We start from the raw sequence: 27,357 nt of genomic DNA on the forward strand, positions 1-27,357 counted from the left end.
TCTCCTTCTTCTGAGACTCCTTTGAAAAGCATTTTATTAAACATTATGTAGTTGCTGAGATCCCTAAGTATGTTTGTGATGCAATATTTTAATTTTCCTCTTCCTTTCTGCTTCATTTCCCCGATAATTTTATCTTCTGTGTCACTTACTCATTCATCTGCTTCTTTCCACCTTGAGGTCATCATAAACAATCAGTTTCACATCTAGGTTACAACATTTAAAATTTCAGCATGACTAGGTTTTAGGTCTTTTCTCTCTGCGGTAAGGGTATATTCATGTCTCCTATGCTTTCCTCAAGCACAGCTAGTATCCTTATGATAGTTTTCAAAAATTCTACTACCTTGTGAGAGATTTTAGAAGTTCTGTTTGAGGCATATTAGTTATATGTGTTTTGATAATATCCCTGGCCATGACCTTTTATCATTTTTTTGAGGGGGGGATGAATTCCTCGATCATGGTGTATGTCTATGTCTCCACTTTCTTATGTCTTTTAGAAAATCCTGTTAAGTTTTCTCTTCTAGAGTAGTGTCTTTATTGAGAGGTGTACAATTACTGTTGAGGGCTTGACACTTTAGGAAGCATTTGTTGTATGTTATGTGTGCACTGTGCTGTCTTTTTTTTTTTTTTTTTTTTTTTCAACGTTTATTTATTTTTTGGGGGACAGAGAGAGACAGAGCATGAACAGGGGAGGGTCAGAGAGAGAGGGAGACACAGAATCGGAAACAGGCTCCAGGCTCTGAGCCATCAGCCCAGAGCCCGACGCGGGGCTCGAACTCACGGACCGCGAGATCGTGACCTGGCTGAAGTCGGACACTTAACCGACTGCGCCACCCAGGCGCCCCATGCACTGTGCTGTCTTATATTGGCTGCTCTGTCCCTCAGCTAAGTCCTCTGCAGAGTTTCTCCTTGTCTCCAGTGATGAGTGTTTAGACCTTGTCTACAGTGTTGTGAATTTTAACTAGGTGAGTTTTTTTCAGCCTGTGAAGAGAGGCTAATTCTTATTTCCCCTAAAAGTGAAGCTATGCCTCACTATATGGTCAGTAGATTTGGTGCCTGTGGGGGTATATGTCGTCTTTTGAGGGAGGGGCATGGTGCTGGTCTGGTTTCCAGGCACTCTTTCCCTAGTAAAGAAGCACCTGAGGAAGGCAATGGGGTATAGCTTGGTGTCAGTGGCTCAGCTTCTACTGGAGGGTGCTGTGCTGCTCACTGAACTCTGTCCATGCTGACTGGGGAGAGGAAATATTGGCATCAGCTCCCTCTCTAGTCCCTGGAGTTTGAGTTCCCAGCCTCCCCTGTTCAGGAAGCCCTCACACAGAGAGAACAACCTGTACTCGTGGGTCCCAGGCTTCCATCAGAACACTGCATTCGCCTGTCTGTGTCCAAACCATTTGCCCACCTGGCGGCACAGGGCTCTTATGTTTTATCTCAGGAGCTCTAGCTGGGTTTGAAAACTCCAAATTGTATGAACTCAAGGTGACAGGGACCCCACTGATCCTCTGGGAGATGGTCTTGCTGTGTTTGGGCTGGATCTGGTTATCCCAGAAGGGCAGTTGCATGAACACTAGGGTCTTGGAGTTCATGGTAAAGGACAACAAGAAAGCAGCATTCAGTTAGCTGCTCTCAGCAGAGGCTCCTATGCTAATGACCATGGCAGTGCAATGGTACCCATCAGCTCTCCTGCCCCACGAGAGGCAATGCACTCTTTACCAGATGCACCCCGAGAAGGGAACTGTCTCTCCCCAAGTCTCCCAGGGGATTCTCAGACCAAAAGGCCTCCTATGGGACTCTGCCCTCCTTCTCCACAGAAGCTCAGCTATGCCCACCAGGCTCCATGCCATTCATGGCATGGACTTCTAAATCTTCAGTCTTTGAGCTCCGCATTTACAGAAGTTTGACTTCTCACGATTACCTTATGTGTCATCTTGACTGCATCATGGGTGCCCAGATTCCCCACTGTTTCTGTGGATGTCCGTGATGTGTTCCAGAAGAGACTGGCATTTCTATACATAGTTTCTATCTGCCTGGACATCACCCATGTCATTAAGGTTCTGAATAAAATGAAGAGGGAGGAAGAATTCCCTCATTTTTACCTCCCATGTGTGTGTTTGAATTGGAACATTGGTCTCCTCTGGCCCTTGTTCTAAGAGTTAAATCATCAGCTCTCCACGTTCTGAGACTAGACACTAGTTCATAATCAGACTAGAATTACATCACACATTTTCCTGGGTCTCCAGCATGTGAGAGAGGAATGTGGGGCTTATCAATGTATTTAGTCATATAAACCAATGTGCTTTGGTTTCTGTTCCTCGGGAGAATCCTGAATAATACATGCAGATGAATTATTTCTTCTTTAGAGGAAATGAATAAAACTGTAGCTCATTTAAAGTCCTGAGTAGGAAGTGCCAGTAGGTAAGTGTCACGTTGTTTCATTGGGACAAGTGCTGGGTGAAGATAATGGGGAGCTGTGGGATCCTGTGGTCCTGGCTGTACAGGAAGTGCATCTGGGACTCCTGTAAAGGTTCAGCTGTTATGCCTCAGGAAATCTGTAATTCAGTCATATTGAGGGACTGGAGTAGAGCAAATGCAAACGACTGTCTTTGTGGATGTTAGTCTAGTTTCCCTATGACAACACAGTTGCTAATTCATATAATTAATAGTTAAACAGAGAATCATATATCCAGGGAGGCTCCCTGGGCAAACTGCTGTGTGGAGAAGAAGCCAAAGACCCTGACAGGAAACCTGCCTGTAACCTCCATCTGCACCTGCTCCTGGGAACACAAACCAGAATTGTGCATATTGTGCGCCCCCTGGTGGTGCTGATCCCCTCCTGCAGGGAGGTTTGTGTCTGGGCTCCCAGTGAAGTCCCCTCACGGTGTCTCTAGCACAGTAATACGTGCCGTGTCCTCGGTCTTCAGGTTGTTCATCTGCAGATAAAGCGTGTTCTTGGAGTTGTCTCTGGAGATGGTGAATCGGCCCTTCACGGAGTCTGCGTAGTTTGTGCTACTTCCATCAGTATAAAAATATGTGCGACCCACTGCAGCCCCTTCCCTGGAGCCTGGAGAACCCAGCTCATTCCATAGCTACTGAAGGTGAATCCAGAGGCTACACAGGTGAGTCTCAGGGACCCCCCAGGCTTCACCAGGTCTCCCCCAGACTCTACCAGCTGCACGTCACACTGGACATCTGCAGACACAAGACATGTTGGTCAGGAAACTGTCACACATCCACTGTTTCTCACTCATATCCATTCACATACTCAGTGTCTCTCATTCACCATGAATTACCTTTCAAAAGAGCAATGAGGAAAACCCAGCCAAGCACAAACGCCATGATAAGGTGTCTTTGTTCTGTGCTGTTCACAGAATGGGAACACCTGGGAGTCCTGGGGTTGGGGCTCCTCTCCCAGCTGTAAGGTCTGGGATGGGCTGGTTTTATCAGCACAGAGAGGGCCCTATTTGCATGTGCTCTGACATATATATCAAAGTCCAGACTTAGATTTGAATCTTTAAAAGTGAACGACAGCGTTAGGGACACACTTCTATATTAGTTTATGTGGATGGTGCTGTAACAATATGAAGCGTTCTAATATGTGAGCATAGTTATATTTGCAGGCACTTGTGCAATTTTACAGGTCTTTCATCAACAAAGGTCATTTTCACTCTACAAGTAGTTTAAATGCTTTTGAAATTTAATCCCAAATATTTTATTCTGTGCCATTTTCAGTTGTATATATATTTTTTTATTTGGTTTAAATGTATTTTCATGCTGGTTTGTGGAATCACGGTGGCTTACTTTTTACTTATTTATTTTTGTTCATTTTGCATCCTGCACTTTTCCTCATTTTTAAAAATTAGTTTTAATATTTTTGTGGTATATCTAGTGTTTTGTTTAAGATCATGTCATCTGCAAACAGGTCATTTTTGTTCCTTCTCACTGTTTTAAATGTCTTTTATTTCTTTTTATTACCAAAGTTTGTGTGTACTTCTTCCAGTTGTAGGAGAAGAATGCTTTTCCCTTCTTTTCTTCTGGGCTTTCACCAGGTCTAAGGATTCATTGACACAACACTGATCTAAAGGGGAGAATAAATTTCATTTTGCAAGTGTTTGGGCTTCCTAACAATATGACACACAGAGAATGAACAAAGCAGGTGGCACTTGTGACCTTCATACAACAAAACACTGAATTTGGCAAGAGTTAAGGCAAAGGTGTGGTTCGGGGGTATTTAATTTGTCAACAAGTAACTAAGTTTGTTTGTACAACCTTCTTGTCCCTGAGTTCCTTATTCTGGTGCTAAGGATGGTTCTCCCCTCCTGACACAGGGAAGGGAGTTTCCCAAAGGAGATTTATATCCTGCTGTCAAGGGACAAAGAATGGTCATCAGTGTACTTGGACTGGCTGTTTCTCATGTGACTTTCACCCAAATCAGCAATGTGACACGATTATATGGTTTGAGGCAGCATGTTTATTCTTCACATTATCATGTGGAATACTTATGTTGGGGGTGATCATCATTGCCTCGCTCTTGATGTGACAGGAATGGTTTTAGTATTTTACTGTTCAATATGCTTTCAGATGTGGGCTTTCATAGTGGCCATGATCATGTGGAGGTAATTTTCTCCTTTTTTCTTCATTAACATGTTTTTTTTTAATTTTTAAAATTTTATATGCAAATTAGTTAGCATATAGTGAAACAATGATTTCAAGAATAGATTCCTTAGTGCCCCTTACCCATTTAACCCATTCCTCCTCCCACAACCCCTCCAGTAACCCTCAATTTGTTCTCCATATTTACGAGTCTCTTCTGTTTTGTCCCCCTCCCTGGTTTTATATTATTTTTGTTTTCCTTCTCTTATGTTCATCTGTTTGTCTCTTAAAGGCCTTATATGAATAAAGTCATATGACTTTTGTCTTTCTCTGACTGACTAATTTCACTTAGCATAATACCCTCCCGTTCCATCCAGATAGTTGCAAATGGCAAGATTTCATTCTTTTTGATTGCCGAGTCATACTCCATTGTATATATATACCACATCTTCTTTCTCCATGATGGATTATTTGTTTTTTTGAGTGTTGAGTTTGATAAGTTCTTTATAGATTTTGAATATTAACCCTTTATCTGATATGTCATTTTCAAAAATATTGCCCCATTTGTCAGTTGCCTTTTAGTTTTTTTTGTTTGTTTGTTTGTTTTGTTTTGTTGCTGTGTAGAACCTGTTTATCTTGATGAGGTCCCAATAGTTCATTTTTGCTATTGTTTCCCGTGCCTATGGGGACATGTCTAGTAAGAAGTTGCTCTGGCCAAGGTCAAAGAAGTTGGTGCTTGTGTTCTCCTCTAGGATTTTGATGGTTTCCCTTCTCACATTCAGGTCTTTCATCCATTTTGAATTTATTTTTGTGTATATTGTACAAAGTGGTCCAGTTTCATTAGAGTTTCATGTTGCTGTCCAGTATTCTCAACACCATTTGTTGAAGGGACTGTCATTTTTCCATTTGATACTTTTTCCGGCTTTGTCAAAGATTAGTTGATCATATAGTTATGGGTCAATTTCTGGGTTTTCCAATCTGTTATGTTAATCTATGTGTCTATTTTTATGCAGGTAGCATACTGTCTTGCTGACTATAGCATTGTAATATAGCTTGAAATCCAGAATTATGATGCCTCCAGTTTTTTTCTTTTTCATGATTGCTTTGTGGATTCAGGGTCTTTTGTTATTCCGTGATAATTTTATTTTTTAAATGTTTTTATTTACTTTTGAGACAAAAAGAGAGAGCATGAGCAGGGGAGGGGCAAAGAGAGAGGGAGACACAGAATCTGAAGCTGGCCCCAAGCTCTGAGCTGTCAGCACAGAGCCCAATGTGGGACTCAAACTCACGGACTGTGAGATCATGACCTGAGCTGAAGCCAGATACTTAACCAAATGAACCACCCAGGTGCCCCTACCATGAAGATTTTAGAATTATTGGTTCTAGCTCTGTGAGGAATACTGGCATTATTAGGGATATTTGCATTTAATTACTTGAATTGAATGTCTAGATTGCTTTGGGTAGTATCAACATTTTAACAATGTTTTTCTTTTAATCCAATAATTCAATATTTCAATAATTCAAATAATTTCAATATTTTTCCGTTTCTTTGTGTCTTCTTCAATTTCTTCCATAAATGTCCCAGATTTTTCAGAGTGAAGATCTTTTAACTCTTTAGTTAGGTTTATTTCTAGGTATCTTGTGGGTTTTGGTGTAATTGTACATGGGATTGATTCCTTGATTTCTTTTTCTCCTGCTTCATTTTTGTTGTATAGAAATGTAACAAATTTCTGTATGTTGATTTTGTATGCTGCAAATTTACTGGTTTATTCTATCAGTTCTAGTGGGTTTTCTTGGTGGAGTTTTTCAGGTTTTCTATATATAGTATAAAATTCAACTCCAGAACTGAATAATCCTATTAAAAAAACTGGCAGAAAACATGAATAGGCATTTTTCCAAATGCAACATGCAGATGGTCAATAAACACATGAAAAGATGCTCAACATCACTCCTCATCAGGGAAATATAAATCAAAACTACAATGAAATATCAGCTCACACTGAACAGAATGGCTAAACTCAACAGCACAATAAACAACAGGTGGCGAGGATGCAGAGAAAGAAGATCCTTTTGCACTGCTGGTGGGATGCAAACTGGTGCAACCACTCTGGAAAACAGTATGGAGGTTCCTCAAAAAGCTAAAGGTATATCTACTTTATGAATGAGGAATTTCACTACTAGGTATTTACCCAAGGGATACATAAACACTAATTTAAGGGAATTGTACCTCTCTGTTTATAGCAGGTCTATCAAAAACAGCCCAGCTATGGAGAGAGCCCACGTGTGCTGTTTGATTGATGAATGGGTAAAAAATATGTGATATATCTACACACACACACACACACACACACACACACACAGTGGAATATTTCTCAGGCCCACAAGGCATGACATTTTGTCATTTGTAATGACATAGTTGGAGCTAGAGAGAATTATGCTACCTGAAATAAGTCAGAGAACTTCTCTAAAGAAGACATCCAGATGGCCAACAGGCACATGAAAAGATGCTCAATGTCGCTCCTCATCAAGGAAATACAAATCAAAACCACACTGAGATAGCACCTCATGCAGGTCAGAGTGGCTAAAATGAACAAATCAGGAGACTCTAGATGCTGGAGAGAATGTGGAGAAATGGGAACCCTCTTGCACTGTTGGTGGCAATGCAAACTGGGGCAGCCACTCTGGAAAACAGTGTCATGTTCCTCAAAAACTTAAAAATAGATCTACCCTATGACCCTGCAATAGCACTACTAGGAGTTTACCCAAGGGATACAGGAGTACTGATGCATAGGGACACTTGTACCCCAATGTTTATAGCAGCACTCTCAACAATAGCCAAATTATGGAAAGAGCCTAAGTGTCCATCAACTGATGAATGGATAAAAAAGTTGTGGTTTCTGTACACAATGGAATACTACTTGGCAATGAGAAAGAATGAAATATGGCTTTTTGTAGCAATGTGGATGGAACTGGAGAGTGTTATGCTAAGTGAAATAAGTCATACAGAGAAAGACAGATACCATATGTTTTCACTCTTATGTGGATCCTGAGAAGCTTAACAGAAGACTATGTGGGAGGGGAAGGGGAAAAAAAGAAATGGAGAGGGAAGGAGGCAAACCATGAGAGATGCTAAAAAACTGAGAATAAACTGAGGGTTGATGGGGGGAGGGAAGGGAGGGAAATTGGGAGATGGACATTGAGGAGGGTACCTGTTGGGATGAGCACTGGGTGTTGTATGGAAACCAATTTGACGATAAATTTCATCTTAAACAAAGAAAAAAAGATCACATAGGTGGTACCAGAGGTAGGGGAGGGGATCGGATGAAGGTGGTCAAAGGGACAAACTCCAAGTTAGAAGATAAATAAGTCCTAGGAATGTAATGGACAACATGGTGACTACTGAACACTGCTTTGTGGTATGTGTGAAAGTTAATGAATTGGGTTAATCCTAAGTTTTTCCCTCACAAGTGAAAGAAACATTATTTTCTCTTTTCTGCTTAATCTATGGATGGTGGATATTAGCTAAACTCACTATGGTAATCATTTCACAATATATGTAAGCCACATCACCATACTGAACACCTGAAACTTACACAGTGCTGTGTGTTGAGTAAATCTCAATAAAACAGGTGGAGGGAGGGGCGCCTGGGTGGCGCAGTCGGTTAAGCGTCCGACTTCAGCCAGGTCACGATCTCACAGTCCGTGAGTTCGAGCCCCGCGTCGGGCTCTGGGCTGATGGCTCAGAGCCTGGAGCCTGTTTCCGATTCTGTGTCTCCCTCTCTTTCTGCCCCTCCGCCGTTCATGCTCTGTCTCTCTCTGTCCCAAAAAAATAAATAAATAAATGTTGAAAAAAAAATTAAAAAAAAAAAAACAGGTGGAGGGAAAGCTTAGTTTAATTCACTTCTTCTAAGGAGTTTTTCAAAAGTGCTATTGCTCACTAGATTTAATTTCTTACTCATCCACATTCCTCTGGACCCCATTGTACGTTACTGAGTCCCTTGTTTGTTGAATTAAGTAAAATAAAGTCAGCACAATCTTTGGAAAAATGAAATATGTCAGAGAAAGAAAAATATATGATTTCATTCATATGTAGAATTTAAGAAACAACAAATGAACAAATTCAAAAATAGAGAGAAGAGTCAAACCAAGAAATAGATGATATTTTCAATGTTTATTATTTATTTTGAGAAAGAATGGGAGGAGGGGTAGAGGAAGAGAGAAGGAGAATCCCAAGCAGTTTCTGTGGTGTCAGTACAGGAACCAATGTGTGGCTTAATCTCAGTAACAATGAGATCAAGACATGAGCCCAAATCAAGAGTCGTGACCTTAACCCATGGAACAAGTAAGCACACCAATCAGACTCTTAAGTATAGAGAATAAACTGATGGTTACCAGAGGGAAGGTGAATGGAGGGTTGGGTGAAGTAGGTGATGGGGATGAAGGGGTGCACTCATAATGAGCACTGGGTGTTGTATGGGAATGTTGAATCACCATATGTTACACATGAATCTAATATTGCATTGCATGTTAACTAACTTGAATTTGAATTTAAAAAATCAATGTATTTAAAGTGTCTACGAATGGCCTTGTTGGCATACAGCCCATGAAGAAGCATTTATTCCAAAAAATATACTGACAGAGGGAACATCTAGGGTTTTGAGCCAAGGTATGTTCTTTTCCTTCCCCACCCCAGCTCAGCAAATGGAAACTCCAGTGAAAGGAGCTGGGACTATAGGCGTGTGCCACTGAGCCTGGCTGCAACCTCCACTCCAGACTGTTGTAGCCAATACACAGCATTCCCGGTGCCCAGCTCCTGTTAAGAGGACTCTTTCCCAGAGGGACAGAATGTCAGTGATCCCAAGCTGTTTGCTGTAGAGGCCAAGCCCCTGCAGGTGCCACCGAGATGTGGGACTCACTCATTGTATGCATCCCCACTCCCAGGATGGAAGCTTAGCCCTGGGCACAGTCCACTAGGGATGCTGGGAGCCTGGTCGCCCCAGACCTGACTTATCTGGCAGGAGTCTCATGCCACCAGGACAAGCAAGCCTAAAAGAAACTCAGCTGCCAACCACCCTTATACTGATCCCTCAGTTTGTCCCCACCTTCAGCTGCAGAGTTTACCCAGGGAAAGGGGGAGCTGAAGCAATCCACTAAACCAAGGGGCAAATCTGTTCCGGTAAAACTGAATTCATTTGTAGTTGAGTGTGAGGAAGGTCTGCCTCGTGTTGTGGGAGAGTCAGGTGCAGGAGACAGATGGATTCAGTGGAGGATTCCTAATCTACTCTTCCTCACCTGCAGGAGAGAGGCAGAGCCAGGGACAGTGGAGGGAACAGCTGCTGTCAGAACACATATCAGATTCTGGTCTCAGCAACTCTCCATTCAGAGGAGTCCAAGGTGGTGAGGTTCAGTCTGTGGAGACTCCATACATCAGAGCATTGTTGAATGTAGGACAACATTCAACATGTAGCAGAGGAACTTATCATGTGGGGGTGGGGCAGAAAGAGATAAAGTCCAACCAAACACTGTCACCTAGGCTGTCACACCTAGGCTGGCTGTGTGAATGTCTCAGGCCACACCACCTCTGTAGTCTTTGAGACTATTTCCCTTCCCTCACATCATGTCTTTGAGATTCTCCTAGTTTCAGTTCTGCATCAATAGTGTCACATTTCTGTGGCAAAGCATCCCACTGATGGAAGTTTCATACTTGGTTTATTCCTTTTTATTTAGAAAGACTTTTGACTTATTCTTAGCTTCTAACACTAAGAAAGATGCTATACATATTTACACACCATTTATTTTGTGAGCATGGGATTTCATTCTGGAGCAAATACTCTGGAGTGGTATTTCCAGGTTACATGTTAAGTCATCCATGTATAATGTCATAAGCAACAGCCAATGGTTTTCTAGTGCTGGTGTTCGTTTTTCATTCCTACCTGCAGTGTTTGAGGCTCCACGTGTGCTGGATGCTCACCTGTATGGTGTTGCCAGTGTTCCCTTCATACCTGAGCCATCGGGATGTGTGTATAGGGCACCTATTGCGTTCTTGATATGAATTTCCCTGACAGTCGATGGTGTGAAGTCTTCTCCAGTCGGTACCTAATGTGTCTATAACCTCTAGGATGGGATGTTTACTACGCAAGGCTGTGCTTGTTTTATAGAGTGTTGTTTCCTTTCTTCCTATTGACTGTTGAGGGTTCTTAGCATATTCAGGATGCAGATCCTTGGTGGCTATGCAATTTGTGAATATGGTCTCTTCTTCTGTAACTTATCTTAGTGCTATTGTCTCATTTGCAGAAAAAAATATCTGATTTTCACAAACTGTAATTATACCATTTCTTCTTATGGGTCTTGTGTTCTGAGCTTTAATTTTGGTTTTCTTGATGATTGATTGTGACTAATATCTATTTTGTAATGTTTGTACTGGAGAGAGAGAGAGAGAGACAGAAGGTGAGTGGTGGAAAGGCAGAGAGAGAGGTAGACACAGAATTTGAAGCAGGCTCCAGGCTCTGAGCTGTCAGCAGAGAGCCTGACAGGATGCTCAAACTCATGAACCGTGACATCACGACTTGAGCTGAATAGATACTTACAGTGACTGAATCACCCAGGCACCCGACTTATTTCTTGATTTACAATGTAAATAAAAGTCTTTTTTTTTTCTGGTTTCTCTCAATGTTGACTTGTTCCCTAATTGGTCTCTGGTGACTTAGTGTTTTGTTGTTGTTAAGTTTATGGACTCCAGTAATTCATTTTCATGGCATGTTTTTTTGATAAATATATGGACAATTATGTTGTCATGCTGTAATTGAACTTCAAATTTCATAAGAGATGCTGTGTCTGTGTGTCTTTGGACAGATTGCTCATCATATTGATAGATGTGCTCCTGGGGTCAAAAAACGCGTTTTCCTTTTCAGGTGTTGGGCTTTCTCTATGTCTCAGGAGCCATTGAGCTCTGTGCACACAACTGAGTTTTTGACACAGGATTTTCCCTTCACAATTCTATGTAAAACCCTGAAAATTCATATTGTGCATTGTCATTGTCAGACACTTCATGAATAGAACACACTGCAACTGTTTTATCATTTCCTGAAACTATTTCCTAAAATTATTTTACTCTTGCATGTTTGGGAGTATGATTTTCTTCCTCCTTCAAAGGGGAGCTCATATCTGCATTTGTGGAATTCTTCCAGCCTTCCCATCCCCTAATGCTTTTCCAACATGCTGTACAGTGTTTCACTAAATGCATATTTAGATATTTGTACTCTGCCACATTGGGTGATAGGAGCCTGTGAGACAGGCTGAACAATATTGGTGGGTTTTTTTCCTTGGTTCCCATGTAAGTGATCTGTCATATTGAATGTTTATAGAAAAGATAGCCCCTCACTTTCATGCACCACTAACAGGGGACATGGTCCTTTGTTAAAGAGAAGGGAAAGGAAGACAAGGGAGCTAAGACACAAGGTCGGGGAAAGAAACCCATAGGCTGGCAGTAAGGGTCATCTCTCTAGAGTTTCCAATGCTGCAGATGTGGGTCCCTGCTGAGGCCCAACTTGGGTTCTTGTGCAGGTGTCTGGACAAGCAGCCCATGAGATATGGGCACAGAGAAGTTGGGAAGGGCAGCTGTGGTTTGAATCCCAGCCCACCTGGCACTGCTGTGAAAATTCATGCATATGTTAATTAATGTCCACTACCAGTTTGGGATAAAATGGATAAATTCAGGAAGTTGGACTCACTACCTTAGATTCCATGTTCATGACAATTTGTGACAACATTTCTCCATTCTTTTTTTTTTTTTACTTCTTTAATTTTTAAATTTGTGTTTAAATTTTGGTTAGTTAGCATATTGTGTGATATTAATTTCATTAGCAGAATTTATTGGTCCATCACTTACATTAACACCCAGTACCCATCACAACGTGTGGCCTCCTTAATCCCCTGCACCCATTATCCCATCCCCCACACACCTGGCCTTTAGCAACCCTTAGTTTGTTCTCTAACCTTACAGTCTTTTATGTCTTTCTTGTTCTTTTTATCCTTCCCCTGTGTTCATTTGTTGTGTTTCTTAAATTCCCCATATGAGGAAATAATATGGTGTTTGTCTTTCTTTGACTGACTTACTTCACTTTGCATTATACCCTCTAGCTGCATCAACATCTTTGCAAATGGAACGATTTCATTCTTACTTATGACTGAGTAATATTCTAGTCTATACGTATAGCACATTCATCACTCGGTGGACTTTTGGTCTCTTTCCTCATTTTGGCTCTCATTGGTAATGCTGCTGTAAACATTGGGGTGCATGTGCCTCCTCAATCAGAATTTTTGTATACTTTGGGTGAATACCTCATAGAGTAATTGCTGGAGTGTAAGGTAGTTTCATTTTTAAGTTTTTGAACTGTTTTCTGGAATGGTCACACTATGCATTTCCACCAAAAGTATACAAGTGTTTTATTTTTTCCTCAGCCTCATCAATATGTCTTGTTTCCTAGTTGTTAGTTTTAGACTTTCTGACAGTTTGAGGTTGTTTCTCATCATAGTTTTGATTTGTATTTCCCTGATAATGAGTGATGTTGAGCATCTTTTTGTGTGTCGGTTAGCCATCTGGATGCTTTTTTTGGAAAAGTGTCTCCTCATGTCTTCTGCCCGTTTCTTCACTGGATTGGTTGTATTTTGCGTGTTGAGTTTGATACGTTCTTTATAGATTTTGGATAGTAAGCCTTTATGAGATTTGTCATTTCCAAATACCTTTTTCAATTCTGTAGGTTGCCTTTTAGTATAGTTGATTGTTTCTTTAGCGCAGAAGCCTTTTATTTTGATGAGGCCCCAGTTGGTAATGTTTGCTACTGTTTCCTTTGCCTTCTGAGATGCATCTAGTAAGAAGTGGCGATGTCCAGTGTCAAAGAAGTTGCTGCCTGGGTTCACCTCTAGGATTTTGATGGTCTGTTGTCTCACATTTAGGTCTTTCACCCATTTTGAATTTATTTTTGTGTATGGGGTAAGAAAGTCACTCAGTTTCACTCTTCTGCGTCTTCTAGTCCAGTGTGCCCAACACCATTTGTTGACAAAAGTGTCTTTATTCCATTACATACTCTTTCCTGTTTCAGCCAAGATGAGGTGACCATACATTTGTGAGTCCATATCTGGGTTAACCTTTCTGTTCTATTGACCTGTGTGTCTCTTTTGTGCTTGTAGCATACTGTCTTGATGACTACAGCTTTTTAATATAGCATGAAATCTGCAATCACGAAATCTCCTGTTTCTTTGTGTAGCATAGACATGTCAACAATACTTGCTCCTGAAGTCCTTAACATTGTCTGTGTTTCCATTCCTTTCTGTCATCCTCAGATTCTTTCATCATGTTTTATAATTTTCAGAGTATAGATCTTTTAACTCTTTAGGTATCCTATTATTTTTCATACAATATTAAACGGGATGGATTTTTTTTTATTTGCTTTCGGTTTCTTCATTATTGCTGTACAGAAATGCAATAGAATTCTGTATGTTGATTTTGTATCTAGTAACTTTGATGAATTGGTGTATCAGTTCTTGCAATGTTTTGGTGGAGTCTTGGGTTTTCTATGTAGAGTGTCATGTCATCTGTGAAGAGTGGAAGTTTGACTTCTTCCTTTCCAATTTGAATGCCCTTGTTCCTTTTTGTTGTCTGTTTGTGTCGATAAAGCATCCAGGAATATGTTAAGTAGAATTATGAGAGTGAGCATTCCTCTTGTGTTCCTGACAATAAAGGAAATTTGTTTTCCCAGTGAGGATATTAGCTGTGGGGTTTTCATATATGGACTTTATGGTGTGGAGGTATGTTTCCTCTATCCCCTGTTGAGGGTTTTTATCAAGAAAGGATGTTTTACTTTGTCAAATGTTATTATTAGTTTTTGCCTCAATTGAGAGGGTCATATAGTTGTTATCCTTTCTATTATTACTGTGATGTATTACAGTGATTTATTTGTGGATATTGAACCACCCTTACAGCCAAGGAGTAAATCCCACCCAGTCATGGTAAATGATACTTTTAATGTATTGTTGGATTCTATTGGAAAGTATTTTCCTGAGAAATGTTGCATCCATGCTCATTAGGGCTAGTGACCTGTCTCATTTTTAGTGGGGTTTAATTTGGTTTGGAACCATGGTCATACTGGCCTTATAGAATGAGTTGGGAAGTTTCTTACCATTTCTATTATTTGGAACAGTTGAGAAGACTATAATATTCTATTCTACTTAAATAGAATATTTACCCTCTTCTTTAAATATCTGGTAGAATTCACCTGTGAATCCATGTGGCCCTTGACTTTTGTGTGTCAGTAGTTTTTTGATTACTGATTCAGTGTATTTGCTCCTTTCAGTCTGTTCAGGTTTTCTGTATCTTCACATTTCAGTTTAGTTAGTTTATATCATTCTAGGAATTTATCCATGTCTTTCAGATTGACCAATTTGTTGGCATACAAATTCCAATTGTTTTTTTGTAATTGTATTTCTCTGGTGTTAGTTGTGATCTCTCCTCTCAAATTTGTGATTATATTTATTTAGTCCTGGAGGAAGATGGCAGTGTAGGAGGATGCTGTGCTCACCGCGTCCTGCTGATCACTTAGATTCCAAGACATTTGCCTAATTTACCCAGAAAGACTGTCAGAAGACTAGTAGAATGGATTCCCTTGAGCCAAGCATAGATGAGAGGCCCATGGAAGAGGGTAGGATGGGCGGAGAGGCAGTACATGCTACACGTACTGGCTGGAGGGAGCCAGGGCGTTGGAGGGGCAGCCAGCCCACCCAGTGAAGCAGAGCCCCTTAATCTGGTTTGCAAAAGCAGAGGGGCTGGATGGAGTGTGTTCTGACAGCCAGCAGGACTTAACATATGGAATGTTATAGGTCAACAGCTCTGCTCAGAGACTGGGAGAACTAAAGGACAATGGGAGGGAGAGTTGTTGAGCCCTGGAGGACAGAGCTCAGCTTGGCAGGGAACAAAGGTGTTGGGAATCACTGTGTCCCTTGCCCATCCCCCAGCCAAAATCCCAAAGAAAACCAGTTCCCGGCATGAACTTGCTTGCACCGTGCAAACACCCAATGCTATGTTCTGCAGATCCATCCCTCCAACGGGTCTGCCTCCCTCCCGGTGCCACAGGGCTCCTCCCAAAGTGGACAACCGAAAGCAAAGCGAGCTCAGCCTGCCCTCCCGCCCCTGTGCACCTTGCAGACACACCCTAGCTTATACGTCAGATCCCATCTAAGATGCACCACAAGCCTGGCAGTGTGCAAGTAGACCAGAGGGAGGCCTTACCACTCCACAGTGAGTCCTGCCCCTGGAAGAGGGGAAGATAAGGTACAAATCAGTCTGATTGTGGCCCCAGAGGTGGGCTGGGAGCAGACATCCGATCTGACTGTGGCCCCGCCCACCAATGCAAGTTACTCAAGACAGCACAGGGGAAGAGCCCTACAATTCCGCACCACTCCAGGGACTCTCCAAAATGATGAAACGGAAGAATTCTCCTCAAAAGAAACTCCAGGAAGTAGTGACAGCTAACCAACTGATCAAAAATGATTTAAGCAATATAGCAGAAAATGAATTTAAAATAATAGCTGGGCTTGAAAAAAGTATAGGGGACAGCAGAGAATCTATTACTACAGAGATCAAGGGACTAAGAAACAGGAGGAGCTAAAAAATGCTATAAATGAGCTGCAAAACAAAATGGAGGTGACCACAGCTCGGATTGAAAGGGCAAAAGAGAGAATAGGTGAATTAGAAGATAAAATTATGGAAAAAGAAGAAGCTGAGAAAAAGAGATAAAAAAAATCCAGGAATATGAGGGGATACTTAGAGGACTAAGTGACATAATTAAACAAAATAATATAGTCATAATTGGGATTCCAGAGGAGGAAGAGAAAGGGAAAGGTGCTGAAGGTGTACTTGAAGGAATCATAGCTGAGAACTTCCCTGAACTGAGGAAGGTGAAAGACATTATAATCCAAGAGGCACAGAGAACTCCCTTCAGACGTAACTTGAATTGATCTTCTGCATGACATATCATAGTGAAACTGGCAAAATATAAGGATAAAGAGAGAATTCTGAAAGCAACTAGGGATAAACATGCTCTAACATATAAAGGGAGACTGATAAGACTCATGGCGGATCTGTCTACTGAAACTTGGCAGGCCAAAAAGGAATGACAGGAAATCTTCAATATAATGAACAGAAGAAAAATGCATCCGAAATCCTTAATCCAGCAAGTCTGTCATTTAGGATAGAAGGAGAGAAAAAGGTCTTCCCAAATAAACACAAACTGAAGGAATTCATCACCACTCAACCAGCCCTACAAGAGATCTTAGGGGGGATCCTGTGAGACAAAGTACCAGAGACATCACTACAAGCATGAAACCTACAGATATCACAATGACTCTAAAACTATATCTTTCTATAATAACACTGAATGTAAATGGAATAAATGCTCCAACCACAAGACATAGGGTATCAGAATGGATAACAAGAGATCTTAGGGGGGATCCTGTGAGACAAAGTACCAGAGACATCACTACAAGCATGAAACCTATAGATATCACAATGACTCTAAAACTATATCTTTCTATAATAACACTGAATGTAAATGGAATAAATGCTCCAACCACAAGACATAGGGTATCAGAATGGATAAAAAAAATACCCATCTATTTGCTGTCTACAAGAGACTCATTTTATACGTGATGATACCTTCAGTTTGAAAGTGAGGGGATCGAGAACTATCTATCGTGCCACTGGAAGTCAAAAGAAAGCTGGAGTAGCCATACTTATATCAGACAAACTAGACTTTAACTTAAAGGCTGTAACAAGAGATGAAGAAGGGCATTATATAATAATTACAGGGTCTATCCATCAGGAAGAGCTAACAATTATAAATGTCTATGTGCCGAATATGGGAGGCCCCAACAATATAAACAATTACTGGCAAACATTAGCAACCTTATTGATAAGAATGTGGTAATTGCAGGGGACTTTAATACTCCACTTACAACTGTGGACAGATCATTAGACACAGGATCAATAAAGAAACAAGGGCCCTGAATGATACACTGGATCAGATGGACTTGACATATATATTTATAACTCTGCATCCCAAAGCAACAGAATATACTTTCTTCTTGAGTGCACATGGAACGTTCTCCAAGATAGATCACATACTGGGTCACAAAACAGCCCTTCATAAGTATACAAGAATTGAGATCATACCATGCATATTTTCAGACCACAATGCAATGAAACTTGAAATCACCACAAGAAAAAGTCTGGAAAACCTCTAAAACCATGGAGCATAAAGAACACCCTACTAAAGATGAATGGGTCAACCAGGCAATTAGAGAAGTAATTTAAAAATACATGGAAACAAGTGAAAATGAAAATACAATAATCCAAACTCTTTGGTATGGAGTGAAGGCAGTTCTGAGAGGAAAATACATTGCAATCCAGGCCTATCTCAAGAAACAAGAAAAATCCCAAATACAAAATATAACAGCACACCTGAAGGAAATAGAAGCAGAACAGCAAGGACACCCCAAACCCAGCAGAAGAAGAGAAATAATAAATATCAGAACAGAAATAAACAATATAGAATCTAAAAAAAACAAACTGTAGAGCATATCAATGAAACCAAGAGTTGTTTTTTGAAAAAATAAAATTGATAAACCTCTAGCCAGGCTTCTCAAAAAGAAAAGGGATATGACCCAAATAAATAAAATCATGAATGAAAATGGAATTATTACAACCAATCCCTCAGAAATACAAGCAATTATCAAGGAATACTATGAAAAATTATATGCCAACAAACTGGACAACCTGGAAGAAATAGACAAATTCCTAAACACCCACACACTTCCAAAACTCAAACAGGAAGAATGAGAAAGCTTGAACAGACCCATAACCATCGAAGAAATTAAATCATTTATCAAAAATCTCCCAACTAATAAGAGTCCATGACCAGATGGCTTCCTAGGGGTCTTCTACCAGACATTTAAACCAGAGATAATACCTATCCTTCTAAAGCTATTCCAAAATTAGAAAGGGAAGGAAAACTTCCAGAATCGTTCTATGAAGTCAGCATTACTTTGATTCCTAAACCAGAGACCCAGTAAAAAAAGAGAACTACAGGCCAATATCCCTGATGAATATGGATGCAAAAATTCTCAATAAGATACTAGCAAATTGAATTCAACAGCATATAAAAAGAATTATACACCATGATCAAGTGGGATTCATTCCTGGAATGCAGGGCTGTTTCAACGTTCACAAATAAATCAATATGATACATCACATTAATAAAAATAAGAACCATATGATCCTGTCAATCGATGCAGAAAAATAATTTGACAAAATTCAGCATCCTTAATAAAATGCGTCGAGAAAGTCGGGATAGAAGGAACAGGGGCGCCTGGGTGGCGCAGTCGGTTAAGCGTCCGACTTCAGCCAGGTCACGATCTTGCGGTCCGTGAGTTCGAGCCCCGCGTCAGGCTCTGGGCTGACGGCTCGGAGCCTGGAGCCTGTTTCCGATTCTGTGTCTCCCTCTCTCTCTGCCCCTCCCCCGTTCATGCTCTGTCTCTCTCTGTCCCCCAAAAAATAAATAAACGTTGAAAAAAAAATTTTAAAAAGAAGGAACATAACTTAAGCATCATAAAAGCCATTTATGAAAAGCCCACAGGTAATATCATCCTCAATGGGGAAAAATTGAGAGCTTTCTCCCTGAGATCAGGAACACGACAGGGATGTCCACTCTCGCCACTGTTGTTTAACCCAGTGTTGGAAGTTCTAGCATCAGCAATCAGACAACAAAAGGAAATCAAAGGCATCAAAATTGGCAAAGATGAAGTTAAGCTTTCACTTTTTGCAGATGACATGATATTATACATGGAAAACACAATGGACTCCACCAAAAGTCTGCTAGAACTGATACACGAATTCAGTAAAGTCGCAGGATACAAAATCAATGTACAGAAATCAGTTGCATTCTCATACACTAATAATGAAGCAAAAGAAAGACAAAGAAACTGATCCCATTCACAATTGCACCAGGAGGCATAAAAAACCTAGGAATAAACCTAACCAAAGATGTAAAAGATCTGTATGCTGAAAACTATAGAAAGCTTATGAAGGGAATTGAAGAAGATATAAAGAAATGGAAAGACATTCCGTGCTCATGGATTGGAAGAATAAATATTGTTAAAATGTCAATACTACCCAAAGCTATCTACACATTCAATGCAATCCCAATCAAAATTGCATAAGTATTCTTCTCGAAGCTAGAATAAGCAATCCTAAAATTCATATGGAAGCAAAAAAGGCCCCGAAAATCCAAAGCAATTTTGAAGAAGACCAAAGCAGGAGGCATCACAATCCCAGACTTTAGCCTCTATTACAAAGCTGTAATCATCAAGACAGCATGGTATTGGCACAAAAACAGACACATAGACCAATGGAATAGAATAGAAACCCCAGAACTATACCCACAAAAGTATCGCCAACTAATCTTTGACAAAGCAGGAAAGAATATCCAATGGAAAAAAGGCAGTCTCTTTAAGAAATGGTGCTGGGAGAACTGGACAGCAACATGCAGAAGAATGAAACTAAACCACTTTCTTACACCATTCACAAAAATAAGCTCAAAGTGGATAAAGGACCTGAATATGAGACAGGAAACCATCAAAACCCTAGAGGAGAAAGCAGGAAAAGACCTCTCTGACCTCAGCCACAGCAATTTCTTACTTGACACATCCCCAAAGGCAAGGGAATTAAAAGCAAAAATGAACTATTGGGACCTCATGAAGATAAAAAGCTTCTGCACTGCAAAGGAAACAACCAACAAAACTAAAAGGCAACCAACGGAATGGGAAACGATATTTGCAAATGACATATCAGACAAAGGGCTAGTATCTAAAATCTATAAAGAGCTCACCAAACTCCACAACCAAAGAATGAATAATCCAGTGAAGAAATGGGCAGAAAACATGAGTAGACACTTCTCTAAAGAAGACATCCAGATGGCCAATAGGCACATGAAAAGATGCTCAACGTCACTCCTCATCAGGGAAATACAAATCAAAATCACACTCAGATATCACCTCATGCCGGTCAGAGTGGCCAAAATGAACAAATCAGGAGACTACAGATGCTGGAGAGGATGTGGAGAAACAGGAACCCTCTTGCACTGTTGGTGGGAATGCAAATTGGTGCAGCCACTCTGGAAAACAGTGTGGATGTTCCTCAAGAAATTAAAAATAGACCTACCCTATGACCCAGCAGTAGCACTGCTAGGAATTTACCCAAGGGATACAGGAGTACTGATGCATAGGGGCACTTGTATCCCAATGTTTATAGCAGCACTCTCAACAATAGCCAAATTATGGAAAGAGCCTAAATGTCCATCAACTGATGAATGGATAAAGAAATTGTGGTTTATATACACAATGGAGTACTACGTGGCAATGAGAAAGAATGAAATATGGCCCTTTGTAGCAACGTGGATGGAACTGAAAAGTGCGATGCTAAGAGAAATAAGCCATACAGAAAAAGACAGATACCATTTGTTTTCACTCTTATGTGGATCTTGAGAAACTTAACAGAAACCCATGGGAAAGGGGAAGGAAAAAAAGAGGTTAGAGTGGTAGAGAGCCAAAGCATAAGAGACTGTTAAAAACTGAGAACAAACTGAGGGTTGATGGCGGGTGGTAGGGAGGGTATGGTAGGTGATGAGTATTGAAGAGGGCATCTTTTGGGATGAGCACTGGGTGTTGTATGGAAACCAATTTGACAATAAATTTCATATATTAAAAAAAAGAAAAAAATCTGTCATAATTGTTTTAAAAAAAGAAATTGTGGTTTATATACACAATGGAATACTACGTGGCAATGAGAAAGAATGAAATATGGCCTTTTGTAGCAATGTGGATGGAAGTGGAAAGTGTTATGCTAAGTGAAATAAGTCATACAGATAAGGACATATTCCATATGTTTTCACTCCTATGTGGATCCTGAGAAACGTAACAGAAGACAATGGGGGAGGGGAAGGTAAAAAAAAAATGGTTAGAGAGGGAGGGAGTCAAAACATAAGAGACTCCTAAAATCTGAGAACAAACTGAGGGTTGATGGTGAGGGTGGGAGGGAGAGGTGGGTGGGTGATGGGTGTTAAGGAGGGCACCTTTTGGGATGAGCACTGGGTGTTGTATGGAAACCAATTTGACAATAAATTTCATATTAAAAAATATTTACTTAGTCCTTTCTCTTTTGTTTTTGCTAAGTATGGCCTTGGTTTATCATTTTTAGTTATGCTTCCAAAAACCAGTTTATAGTTTCATTGATCTGTTTTACTGTTTTTGTTTGTTTCTTTATCATTTATTTCTGGTCTAGTGTTCTTTATTTACTTTCTCCTGCTGGATTCAGGGTTCATTTTCTGTTCATTTCCTACCTCATTTAGGTGTAACATGGTTGTGTGTTTGAGATTTTCTTCTTTCTTGAGTTTGGCCTGTATTGCTATATATTTCCCTCTTCCAACCACTTTTGCTGCATCCAGATCATTTGGCACTGGCATGTTTTCGTTTTCATTTGCTTCCATGTATTTTTTACTGTTTCCTTAATTTCCTGAAAATCTCATACATTCTTTACTACAATGTCTTTAACTTCATGTATTAGTGGTATTGCTGAATGTTTTCTTGTGGTTGACTTCAAGTTTCATAGTGTTCTGGTATGAAATTATGCTTGGTATTATGTCAATCTTTTTGAACTTGTAGAGGGCTGATTTGTGACATAGTATGTGATCTGTTCTGGGGAATGTTCTATGTGCACTCAAAAGGATTGTGTATTCTGCTGTTTAGAATGGAATATTCTGAATATATCTGTTCATTCCATTTGGTCCAGTGTGTCTTTCTCAGCCATCGTTTCCTTATTGATTTTCAGCTTAGGTGATGTGTCCATTGTTGTAAGTGGAGCGTTAAAGTTCTCTATTCCTATTATTGTATAATTATCAATTAGAGTCTTTATGTTTCTTATTAACTGATTTATGTATATCAGTGGTTACAATTTTAGCATATAAATATTTAAAGATTTATATCTTCTCGTTGGATAGACCAGTTTATGGTGATATACTTCCTTCCTCATCTCTTGTAACAGATTTTGGTTAAAATCTATTTAGTGTCATATGAGTATGGTACTACAACTTTATTTTGACGTCTGTTAGCATGATAAATTGCTATCTCTCCCCTCACTTTCAATCTACAGGTGTTTGGGTTGAAGATGAGTCTATTGTATACAGCGTATAGAAGGTCTTGTATTTTTTTTTTTATCCATTCTGTTTTCCTATGTCTTTATATTGGAGCATGTTGCCCTTTTACGTTCACAGTGATTATTGATAGATATAAACTTAGTGCCATTGTGTTACCTTTAAAGACACTGTTTCTAGAGATTTTCTCTGCTTATTTCTAGTCTTTGTTCCTTTTAGTCTTCCTATCTCACTCAGAGTCCCATTTAATAATTATCAAAGGGCTGGTTTAGAGGCCACAAACTCCTTTGGTTTTTGTTTGGGAAATTCTATCTCTCCTTGTATCTGAATGAGAGCCTTGATGGGTAAGTATTCTTGGCTGCATATTTTTTACTTGGGCATGTTGAGGATATCATGCCACTCCTTTCTTGCCTGCGGGGGTTTCTGTGGAGACATCTGCCATTATCTTTTATGTCTTTCCTTTTTAGTTAGCGACTTCTTTTGACTTTCTGCTTTTAGTGTTTTTCTTTATATGTATGTTTTGCTAATTTTACTGTGATATATCTCCACGTTGGCTCCTTTTTTTATTTTAATGGGAGTTGTCTGTGACTCATAGATTTGGACAACTGTTTCCTTCCCCAGTTTGTGAACATTTTCCACTATAATTCACTCAGATAAAACTTCTCCCTTTTTTTCTCCTTCTCTTCTTCTTCTGAGACTCCTTTGAAAAGAATTCTATTACATTTTATGGAGTTGCTGAGTTCCCTCAGTGTACGTTTGTGATGCAATATTTAGTTTTCCTCTTCTTTCCTGCTTCATTTACCCCATAATTTTATCTTCTATGTCACTTATTCATCTGCTTCTATCCACCTGAGGTCATTACATACAATCAGATTCACATCTCAGTTATAGCAGTTGTAAAGTTTCAGCCTGACAGGTTTTTGGGTCTTTCCTATCTGCAGACAGGGTACCCTCCTGTCTTGTATGCTTTCCTCAAGAATAGCTAGTATCCTTATGATAGTTTTTAAAAATTCTGTTTACTTATGATAGTTTAAAAAAACCTGTTTGAGGCATATTGGTTATATGTGTTTTAATTATATCCCTGGCAATGACCTTTTTGTCGTTTTTCTTTTGGAATGAATTCCTCCATCACTCTGTGTATCTATGTCTCTGCTTTATTAAGTTTTTAGGAAAATCCTGTTATGTTTTCTGCTTCTAGAGTAGTGTCTTTATTGAGAAATGTTTGCATACTGTTGAGGACCTGACATTTCTGGAAGCATTTCTTGCATGTGCTGTGTGCACTGTGCTGTCATGTATTGGCTGCTCTGTCCCTCAGGTCAGACCCCTGCAGAGTTTCTCCTTCCTCCAGTGGGGAGTTTTTCAACTTTGTCCATAATGTTGTGAGTTTTCACTAGGTGAGTTTGTTCCACCTATTAAAAGAGGCTAATTCCTATCTCCCCTAGAGGTGAAGCTTTGCCTCACTATATGGTCAGTAGACTTGGTGCCTGTGGGGGTATATGGTGGTCTTTGGAGGAAGGGGCATGGTGCTGGTTTGGTTTCCAGGCACTCTTTCCCTAGTAATGAACAATCTGAGGAAGGCAAGGGAGGGTGGATTTTGGTGTCAGTGTCTCAGCTTCTACTGGGGTGTGCTGTGCTGCTCACTGACCTCTGTCCATGATGATTGGTGGGAGGAAATATTGGCATCAACTCCCCCTCTAGTCCCTGCAGTTGGAGTTCCCAGCCGCCCCTGTTCAGGAAGCCATCACACAGAGAGAACAATCTGTACTCGTGGGTCCCAGTCAGAACCCTGCCTTCACCCTGTCTGTGTCCAAGCCATTGGCCCACCTGGTGGCACAGAGCCCTTATGTTTTATCTCAGGAGCTCTAGCTGGTTTGAAAACTCCAAATTGTATGAACTCAATATACAGGGGCCCCACTGATCCTCTGGGAGAGGGTTTTGCTGTGCTGTGGCTGGAGCTGGTTATCCCACAAGGGCAGTTGCATGAACACTAGGGGCTTGGAGTTCATGGTGAATAACAACAAGAAGGCAGCATAGAGTTATCTGCTCTCAGCAGGGGCTCCAACACTAATGACCAGGGCAGTGCAATGGTGCCTGTCAGCTCTCATGTCCCATGAGAGGTAATGCCCCCTCTCCCAAATGCACTCCAAGAAGGGGACTGTCTCTCCCCATGCGACCCAGGGGATCCTCAGACAGCAATGCCCCCATGGGCCTCTGTCCTCCTTCTTCACAGGAGCATTGCCATGCCCACCAGGCTCCACCCAGTGATGGCATGGACTTCTAAATCTTTAGTCTTTGAACTCCACATTTACAGGAGGTTAAATTGTCATGATTACCTTTATGTGTCATCTTGACTGCATCATGGGTACACAGATTAACCACTGTTTCTGGATTTCTGTGATGTGTTTCCAGAAGAGATTGGGATTTCCATCCATGGTTTCTGTCTGCCTGGACATCACCCATTCCATTAAGGTTCTGAATGAAATCTGATGCAGAGGGAGGAAGAATCCCCTCATTTTTACTTCCCATGTGCTTGTTTGAACTGGAAGAGTGGTTCCCTCTGGCCCTTTCTCTGAGAGTTATATCATTAGGTCTCCATGTTCTGAGACTAGACGCTAGTTCAGAATCAGATGAGAATTACACCACTCATTTTCCTGGGTCTCCAGCTTGTGACAGTAGATTATGGGACTTCTCAACATATTTTGTCATGGGAACCAATGTGCTTTGGGTTCTGTTCCTCAGGAGAATCTGGACTAATACATGGAGATGATTTATCTCTTGTTGAGAGGAATTGAATAAAGCTGTAGCTCATTTAAAGTCCTGAGTAGCAAATACCAGGAGGGAAGTATCACATTGTTTGATTGGGGGAAGGGCTCAGTGAAGATAATGGGGAGTTGTGGGATCCTGTGGTCCTGTCTGCACAGGGAGTGTATCTGAGACTCCTGTAAAAGTTCAGCTTTTGTGCCTCAGTAAATCTGCAATTCACTCATATTGAGGGACAGGAGTAAGCAATGCAAACAACTGTGTCTTTGTGCATGTTAGTCTAGTTTCCCTATGACAACACAGTTGCTAACTCAGAGAATTAATAGGTAAACACAGAATCATAACCAGGGAGGCTCCCTGGGGAAACTGCTGTTTGGAGAGGAAGCCCAAGACCCTGAAAGAAAACCTTCCTGTAACCTCCATCTGCACCTGAGCCTGGGAACACAAAGCAAAAGTGTGCATAGTGTTCGCCCCCTGGCGGTGCTGATCCCCTCCTGCAGGGAGGTTTGTGTCTGGGCTCCCAGTGACGACCCCTCACTGTGTCTCTTGCACAGTAATATGTGGCCGTGTCCTCAGTCTTCAGGTTGTTCATCTGCAGATACAGCGTGTTCTTGGCGTTGTCTCTGGAGATGGTGAATTGGCCCCTCACGGAGTTTGCGTAGTATGTGCTACCTCCACTACTACTAATACATGCGACCCACTGCAGCCCCTTCCCTGGAGCCTGGCGGACCCAGTTCATGTCATAGCTACTGAAGGTGAATCCAGAGGCTACACAGGTGAGTCTCAGGGACCCCCCAGGCTTCACCAGGTCTCCCCCAGACTCCAGCAGCTGCACCTCACACTGGACACCTGCAGACACAAGACATCTTGGTCAGGAAACTGTCACAAATCCACCGGTTCTCACTCATATCCACTCACATATTCAGTGTCTCTCATTCACCATGAATTACCTTTTAAAAGAGCAACCAGGAAAACCCAGCCAAGCACAAACTCCATGGTGAGATTTCTGTGTTCTGTCCTGATCACAGGATTGGAACACCTGGGACTTCTGGGGCTGGGGCTCCTCTCCCAGCTGCAGGGTCGGTGCTGGGCTGGTTTTATCAGCACAGAGAGGGCCCCATTTGCATGTGCTCTGACTATATATCAAACTCCAGACTTCAATTTGTTTCAAATTTGAAACCAGTGTTTGAGAGGCACTTCTAGATCACTTCTTGCAGAAGGCGCTGTGACAATACAAATAATTCTAATCTGTGAACACACTTATGTTTTCAACTGTGTTTTCTATTTACATGTCTTTCAGCACATCATGTTTGGTATGCTATTTTACCCTTTAGTGAAATTTAATCGTAAATACTTTATTTTGTGCCATATAATTTTAATATGTGTTTATTTTTGTGTGACAGAGAGAAGAGAGAGAGAAGGGGACAGAGAATTCCAAGCAGGCTCTGCACAATCATTGCAGACCCTGCCTCAGAATTAAACTCAGGAACCATGAGATCATGACCTGAGCCAAAATCAACAGTAGGCACTTAACGGATTGAGCCACACAGGTGCTTCATTTTGTGCCATTTTCAATTGTGTGATTTTGTTATTTTTTTCCATATAGTATGTTTTTGGTGTGTGGAAATACAACATATTTTTGTATGCTGATTTGTATCCTGAACTTATCCTGAGTTTATTAGTTCTAATACTTTTTTTGTGGAGTTTCTAAGGTTTCACTATATGTAAGTTAGTGTGATTCTCAAATAATTTTCTT

General features: G+C 40.8%; 1 pseudogene and 1 gene segment (V, D, J or C); both read right to left on the reverse strand.

Moving 5' to 3' along the window:
• Nucleotides 1-2,416: 2,416 nt before the first annotated feature.
• LOC125168171 (immunoglobulin heavy variable 3-74-like) lies at nucleotides 2,417-3,395 on the reverse strand (annotated as a pseudogene).
• Nucleotides 3,396-23,040: 19,645 nt separating this feature from the next.
• On the reverse strand, nucleotides 23,041-26,700 carry LOC125168172 (immunoglobulin heavy variable 3-23-like). The segment is given in 3 exon segments: nucleotides 23,041-23,069; nucleotides 26,133-26,450; nucleotides 26,552-26,700. Coding segments are annotated over 3 exon segments (393 nt in total).
• Between the last annotated feature and the right edge of the window lie 657 nt (nucleotides 26,701-27,357).

Source organism: Prionailurus viverrinus, chromosome B3, assembly GCF_022837055.1.
Source record: "Prionailurus viverrinus isolate Anna chromosome B3, UM_Priviv_1.0, whole genome shotgun sequence".
NCBI classification, from domain to species: Eukaryota; Metazoa; Chordata; class Mammalia; order Carnivora; family Felidae; genus Prionailurus; species Prionailurus viverrinus.